Source organism: Harmonia axyridis, chromosome 1, assembly GCF_914767665.1.
Source record: "Harmonia axyridis chromosome 1, icHarAxyr1.1, whole genome shotgun sequence".
In the NCBI taxonomy this organism is placed as follows: Eukaryota; Metazoa; Arthropoda; class Insecta; order Coleoptera; family Coccinellidae; genus Harmonia; species Harmonia axyridis.
Genome location: NC_059501.1, coordinates 15479948 through 15487956, shown reverse-complemented (window position 1 = coordinate 15487956; position 8009 = coordinate 15479948). Strand labels below are relative to the sequence as shown.

Here is an 8009-nt window from a genome sequence, read left to right as displayed (position 1 = left end):
AAGAAAACGCTGGCAAGGCAACTAACTCACAGAAAATAAGGGACATAAAATATACTATTATTCAATCAGAATTAACAAAAATCTTGAATGAAAAACAGGAAAAAAAAATTTAGTGCTATTTTATGTACGCCAGTAGTTTAAAAAGAAAAGAAAATGGCCATAGTGGCCCCAATATCAAAATCCGCATTAGTAAACGAAACTACCAATTCCTCTAGACACCATGTATGAAAAGGAATAAGGATGAGGGTGTCATCTAGAAGATATCTGCCAAAGCTTAACGTAATTCAATTTCTTATAATCCAAACAAGAGAGTACTGAAATTAGTTTTCTTATTATTATCTACTTATCCTGAAGTAACTTTCACAATGATATGACTGGTCATATATTTCACTTTAGGATATTGTAATAAGTTTAAAACAATACGAATAAGATAATAAGAAAGAGAATTTTATGTTTTTAAATTTTGAAACATCTTTGATCTAATAGTCATAGAGTTGGAGTTGGGTAATAAAATAAAAAATAACCTATGTATAAGTTCTGATTGTCATTAGTTATTTACAATATTTTTAATCGGAACTGAACTACGCAGCCTTCAATTAATAACGAAAACGAGTATCATGGTAACAATGTAAGAGCTACTCCATGTTTTTGACTCAAGGAAATAATAAATCACATTGGAAATGGCGAGATCTGATACAATGTGTACACAGTCTTTACTGGAGGCTGGGGATAGACCTCTTGATCGTTCACTTAGCGAACCTGGAGACGTTAAAACACAATTTGCAACAAGAGAGGGTACTTATCGACTTATGACTCTTAGTGAATATTCTCGTCCAAATCGTGTAGGATATCAGCAACAAGGGCAAACCCCACCCCAAGTTAGAGTTTCATTAATTACATTGCCAGATCAAAGTGAAAAGATCTGCTTCAATCATGGTAGAGAATTATATGTTTATGTTTATAAAGGTATCAAGAAAGCAGCCGATCTTAGTAAACCTTTGGAAAAGAAGATTTATAAAGGAACAAACCCTACTTGTCATGATTTCAATACATTTTCTGCTACAAGTGAAAATTTGAGTTTGCTTATTGGTTTTAGTACTGGCCAAATACAACTCATTGATCCATTCAAAAAAGAAGTCAATAAATTGTTTAATGAAGAAAGACTTATTGATAAAAGTAGGGTTACGTGTTTGCGCTGGGTTCCTGGCAGTAAATCTCTTTTTCTTTCTGCACACACTTCTGGTCAGTTATATGTCTATAATGAAGAACTCCCTTGTGGGTCAACTATACCTCACTACCAACCATTTAAAGCGGGTGAGGGCTTTACAATTAGTACATGTAAAACAAAATCTACACGAAATCCTCTATTTAGATGGTTACTTGGAACAGGTGCTGCCATTAACGAATTAGCTTTTAGTCCAGATGGTGGTAAACTAGCTGTTGTTTCTCAAGATGGACTTTTACGGATATTTCAGTATGATAGCATGGATTTACTTGGAACTGCAAGATCTTATTTTGGTGGTTTGCTATGTGTAGCATGGTCTAATGACTGTAGGTTAATTGCAGTTGGTGGAGAGGATGATTTAGTTACAGTATTTTCTATGGAGGAAAAACGGGTAATTGCTAGAGCTCAAGGTCACAGGTCTTGGGTTTCAGCAGTAGCATTTGATTGGTATTTAGAAACTGAAGCTTGTTATAGATTTGGTTCTGTAGGACATGATACACAAATCTGTCTTTGGGAACTTCCAGAAGAAGCTCTGGCTCCTCCTAGACCTAGAGCTGCAAAGAAGAGGATTGATCCTTTGCAACTAGTAGGAACACCTGCATGTCCTAGATTAGATGAGTGTCCAACACTCGAACCTTTAGTTTGTAAAAAAATTGCACATGAAAGACTGACTTCTCTTATGTTTCGACCAGATTGTATTATAACTGCGTGCCAAGATGGATATGTGTATACTTGGGCACGCCCCCCTTCATGAATGTAATACTGCTAAATGTAAAGTGCTAATTTATTGATGTATTATTTTTTCAGATGTCTTCATGTTGACCATTATTGATGAATAATATTTATGATGTTTTTCTGTTGAAATTGATTTTTTTGATGATAATTGAAAAGGTTTATTCTTTTTAATAATAAATGGACAGAACTAGAAAAATTGTAATATATTTTATTATAAAAAATATAAATGTACAAAAAATTATAAATTAGTGCTTAATATATCTCTGCCTTAAGTACCTAACTTGTGCCCTAATCTTCCATCTAGTACAGATTCAATAAGTAAATACAAGTGTGCATGTGTCAATCTTTTTTACTTTAAGTATTCAACAAATTTATTGTGGAACTAGTCATTTATATTTCTTGAACTTCAACTAGTAAAAAATCACAAAAAGCTGCCTTTATTTTCTTGTAACAATAACAATATATTATTTAAACATCACTTGGCATAATTTTAATGGACTAGTTTCTTAAATCAATTCATGTTCTCTATAAATGAGCAATGGATTGATAAATATCATTAAAATAACAGTTTCATGAAAAATTTCAATAAGCATTAACTTTAAAAATCAATAATTGAATATTCCCTGAATAAGTACCTATCAAATCGATTTGCATTAGATAAAATTATTTTCATTCAGGTACTCATAATATAGAAATTTAAAAAATGTATAAAGAGTTTTTTTGCATATTTTAAACAATCCTTCAGCAAACTAGAGTTTTGAATTGTGGGTAGGTTGTGTCCTGAATATATTGCATTGTCAGTATTGAGATAATCAGAAAAATGAGCAATAAAAAATATTCATTACATATATGAGATTCTTGAGTTTTTGGTAAGTTAGCATTTAACAAAAAAAAAGTAACTTATTTTTCAAGCATGGACGGATAATACTGTTATTTCTCACATCACTTTATAATTGAAAGTACAAAATGTACACACTATGGTCGGTATAGTCTTTCCAAAATCACCAGTTCAGAAATAAATATTTATCAGTTTTATTCTTTAGAATTATCACGCGTTTCCACAAATTTGGTGTCTGTCATTAATTGAAGTTATGCACATTGAGGTGATCTATAGACTGGCGTAATTACAAGAGAGCTATTAATTGAATCGAGTTGGTTGAATAATTTTTCGATTTTGATAATAGAGGCCATTTTCAAAAATTGTTTATTTTCCAGTGCATATCACAGATGGTTGGCAAAATTTGTCTCATATTATAAAACGTGAAGATGGATATTTCATATTTCATGAGAGCAATTCAGAATTTTTGAAGTTAACGACAATAGGTCAAGTTCGAAAAAAATTATTTAGAAATAAGTATACAGGTATGTACATTGTATGTCACTGACAAACAGATTTTGGTTATATTTTTTTTCTCTAAATGATTAATATGAAAAATAAATCTATTGAATATATATTTTTATATATTCGTCAAGAGACTTTGAAAAAACTTAGTATAGTTTTTCTGCTTTGGCAGAATTCTAGACAACTGAGCTAGAGGGATTCAATTGATCAATAGTAGTTAGTATTTTTTTTAGTTAACTAATAGAAAATGAAGAATAAAAATTATAAACTAACTCTTCACAGAAAAGTTCAATTGTCAAATATATATTTCAATATGTATTCTGTAATTTTAATGAACAACCCCTCATAGGATTCTTAAGTAATTGGCCAAAAGTGATGCAAGAAAATTAATAAATGAAACTACTTTAAAAATGAATGTTCGGATTATGACGAAGAATTGTGAATATATTCCCTATATGATATTGTGAATGTGAATGTCAATAAAAATATTGTACTCAATAGTTCAAACCAGTATTCATAGCAGTCATTTCATCACCCCATTCGAGTTCAGTTTTTGGACGGCAGCAGGAGCAAATTTTTGTGTTATAACAACATGTTTTTTGAACCAAATATAAAACATGTTTTTGGTTGAATATACAAACGTACAAAATAAGAGGCCCTTGAAAAGCGTTGACAATAAGGTAAGTATTGACTAAACTTTCATACTTAGTGAAAGACGCCAAAAAGAAGAGCCAGGTTATAGTTTTGATCACAAGTAGAAGTAAAAACATTCGAAAGCTGCAAAAAAAACAAATATCATTGACCATGGTTATTTCGATTTTTCTTGAGCAAAACTAATAACCATTAAAATTATAACTACTACAAAATATGGAAGAAGTTAACGAGAAAAGAATCTGATGTACAAGATAGCAACAAAAATTGGTATCGAAAATGTATATATATAGGGGGAGAAATTCAACTGACTGAGAGCAAACTTGAGCAAAACAATTAATAATAAATTTATTGAATAGTTTATTCCCACTACATAAAATCTGAAAAACTGTTGAGTTATTCTCTCTCAAAAGGTTATAAATTAAAATGTTCTCTTTTTCTACAGATTTAAATATAAATTTAATTATAATCAATTGTATTCCCTAATTTTGAAGAGGTGTTAAAATATAATTCAACAATAAATTCTAACAGATTACATAATAACAAAATTCCCTATAATCCGATCCATTTGGAAATCCCTACTTGGTGGGTATTGTCTTTGTAGAGTATTTTCTTAATAAAGTACTAGCTGCCCGCCCCGGCTCTGCACGGGTGGTGTAACTGCTTTTGTGTAATCTTATTTTTCCTTTATCACTCGATTTCGAAAAACTTGGACAACTGTGTGTTTGATAATTTATTCTCGCAATTAACAGAATTACGTATTCCTAAATACATTTGCATTATATCAATAATCTTTTTGATAAAATAAGAAAGAATCCTTTTTGTTTCATTTCATTCACCTACTCTCTGTCAAGCAACCCAAAGTACAGCCTTGGAAGTTTCAAATTATACTCTATGATTGTTCGCTCAATTGGAGGAACAAGGAAAGCCTTTTTTTTGGGTACGATTTTTTCGAAAATATTTTTTTGTATAAACCTTCCCATGACAGTAATGAACACAACAAAAAAAATAATTATCCAATTTGATGCTGACGTTTGAACGTGATGCCCTTATATAATATCCATAGATCCTTCAGATCTTAGATTATCTTCATTTTCAATATAATAAAAATAATTAAAATGTTTATTTGACCCACATACAAAACTTTCTCACAATCTGTATAACATTATGTACTAATTAAACAAGAGTTCCTTTAACCCTCAAAATGTCAAAAAAACATTAGAAAAAATATATAACTTTCCTGAAGGCACATCCATTGGCAAGCCACTGGATCTGCCTTGTTGGGAAATTTTTATTTCATTTACTCAAAAACAAAAGGACACTCAAAGAGAAACAAATCTAGACAATATAGAAAAAGAAAAAACATCTCATCTTGAAAGTAAAGAAAAACTGAGCGGGTTTGTATTTATCAGATATTTTTATTATTTTCTCAAACCATTCCAACCCTATCATTTCCAACAAATTTTCATAACAAAATTAAAATTCAAAACACCAAAGTTAGTTTCATTCACCAGATAAATTTTAATAGAGTAGTAAATAGAATTATTACTTACCTATGTCTCAATTTATGGTGTATTCTACCATACGTATGCATTCTGTTTATAACCTTCATAGTTGAAGCAAAGAAATAAATATCTAGTATCACAACAAATGCTATTGGTACAAAAAAAATTATTAGCCCCAAAGATCCTAAAAAAAAAATTAAAATTGGAAATTAATACTATTACAAATATAGATATATATAGATATAACCAACTTTCATTCAAATCTTGTGCTTTATATGTTTTGAAATTACTAAATTCAAAACTTTCACTTTCAAAAAATTATCAAAGTTTTCATATGTTAGTTCTCACCTATTTCTTCCCTTTCTTCAAAAAATTTAATAGATCTATTGAATTCAGGGTAGTCCATGGTAAAATGTGCAAATATTGCTAATACTCCAAGAATGATGGTGCATGACCATGAATACATGGAATAATAACAATATTTCTTTTTGTCAGTAATCCTCAAAAAAACATTACGTGACCTAAAATTATTATGAATTTAGTAAGAATATCAAACTACAATAAAATATGAAAAAATTCAGTCATGTTCATCTTCAATTTTTCAAAAAACATCATATTTTTTGAGTAATTTTTTGAAAAAAACTTACTTGAAGGTTCTCCAAATATAAAATGCCAAACTATTCAGCCAGAAAAATGATCCAAGTAAAAATATGTAACAGATTGTTTCTGAAAAAATATACATTTTAGACTTTCCCTTGATATACCTACTATAGTAAATCTAAGGTATGAGATCAGCTAGGAAAAAAAAATTGTTGACTGTAAAAAAATATTTTTTCATTGGTTTCAAAACAAATTTTGATATTCTATCCAAGTGTTTCTTTTTTGTTTTGTATATTCAAAAATTAATTATGATTCATTTAAATTTTGATGCAATCCATAATTTATATAAAAACTAATAGCGTTTTCAACTGGTTGCACCAGTTCGAATTAATTAGAGCTGATTATGTCATTTAGCTCTATAAAAATTCGAATTTATTCGCACTGGTGCTGCCAGTCGAATACGCTATAATGAACATGAGTATAATGGATCCAAGGTAAACAGATGACATTTCGGAATCTCCATCGGTGACCAGATGCATTTTTTTTAAATAGACTATATCAGTGAAACATAATGCATCTGATGTTATCATCAAACAAATTATTTTGATAATTCCCTTCATATTATGAGATCAATTCTGCAGAAGAATTTAAATACAACAAACTCCTAAATGAAAACACAAGATGTTTTTATTGATATACGTAACTATGGAAGAAATTTTTTATCACCAATTGAAAAAGTATTATTGTTACATTGATTCTTAAATACTATGAAAAGATCTTCATTAAAATACTATACCTGTTATTAGTAGACTAATATGGCTAGTGAAAACTGTCAGCATTCTGAGAAGACCACCAATTTGACTCAAAATTAAACAGAAGCACATTGTTGTTATGATATTTCCTACCAAATCTCTCAAATTTGGCATAACGAAGTATATTACAGCTATAGTCAAAAGACATGCAATATTAATACCATGTGTTACAGGACTAACAATATTATGCATAACAAATTCTGTTCTTGTCCAGCTATTTTCATGTTCAGGAACACAAACTTTTGCAAATTCACTTACTACATTACCATCAATTCTCTGGAATATTAGAAAGTATTACAAAATACCAGAATTGAAGCAAAAAAATCCAAAAACCAGATGAATTCACCTTATCCATGCAGTACTGGCCTTGTGGAAAATCGTGAAAGAGCAGATCTTTACCATCCAAGATTTCTATTCCAATATCTTCATCTTCATTTGGAATTGGGTGAGAATAAATATGTCGCAAAACTCCATTTGGAAGAAGTTGTAATTTTTCGGTAGAGTTAGCATTGAAATAAATAGGAAAAGTCTGTCTTGAACCACAATCAGGAGTTCCTGGCACCAACCTACCAATATTTCAAATAATTAGAGTAGAATGAAAGAAAAATTGGTTCAAGTTCACCTGTATGATACTTTTATATTTGCTTCCCCCCTTTCCGATGTAAACATAGGCTGCCAGATTTTCTCATTTGTGTTATTGAAATGTACACAAGATTTACCCAGGAGTAATTCATATGGCTCACAACATTTATTAACACGCACTAAGTCATTTTCTTTTGAAAAGCTGTTTGATTCCCTAATATTTCCAAATACACTTTGAATGCATTGAATTAGAAGTATCAATTGTACATGTATCTTCATGTTGGTTTATATGTTCATCGGTTAAATAAATAAGAGCAGTTGTTTACAGCAGTTTTATTCTGAGTTATAAAATTTTCAAAAATTACTATTATAATTAACAAAAACCTGATCTGCAATAACCAGAGATATCTCTAGCTCATCAGGGTTAAGTAATTAATCACAGAATCAAATATATATTTTATCTACTGTCAAAATTAAACCTAAGGAAAGTGTCCAAGTGAAAACCCTTCGGAGTACCCTTTGTCTAGTGATTTATTTTTTATTAAATTACTGTTAAT

At 29.9% G+C, this 8009-nt stretch overlaps 2 protein-coding genes across 2 annotated transcripts; one reads left to right on the top strand and one right to left on the bottom strand.

The window, feature by feature from the left end:
- The first annotated feature begins 408 nt into the window (after positions 1-408).
- On the top strand, positions 409-2438 carry LOC123671240 (WD repeat-containing protein 20). Its single transcript, XM_045604980.1, has one exon. The coding sequence runs from the start codon at positions 681-683 to the stop codon at positions 1977-1979; it is 1299 nt and encodes a 432-aa protein (XP_045460936.1). The 5' UTR covers positions 409-680; the 3' UTR covers positions 1980-2438.
- On the bottom strand, positions 2149-7875 carry LOC123671239 (probable G-protein coupled receptor Mth-like 5). The gene is made up of 7 exons (XM_045604979.1): positions 7493-7875; positions 7217-7436; positions 6855-7146; positions 6106-6184; positions 5807-5979; positions 5507-5642; positions 2149-4079 (listed from the first exon to the last, which is right to left on the bottom strand). The coding sequence occupies exons 1-7, from the start codon at positions 7729-7731 to the stop codon at positions 3797-3799; spliced, it is 1422 nt and encodes a 473-aa protein (XP_045460935.1). The 5' UTR covers positions 7732-7875; the 3' UTR covers positions 2149-3796.
- Positions 7876-8009: the final 134 nt, after the last annotated feature.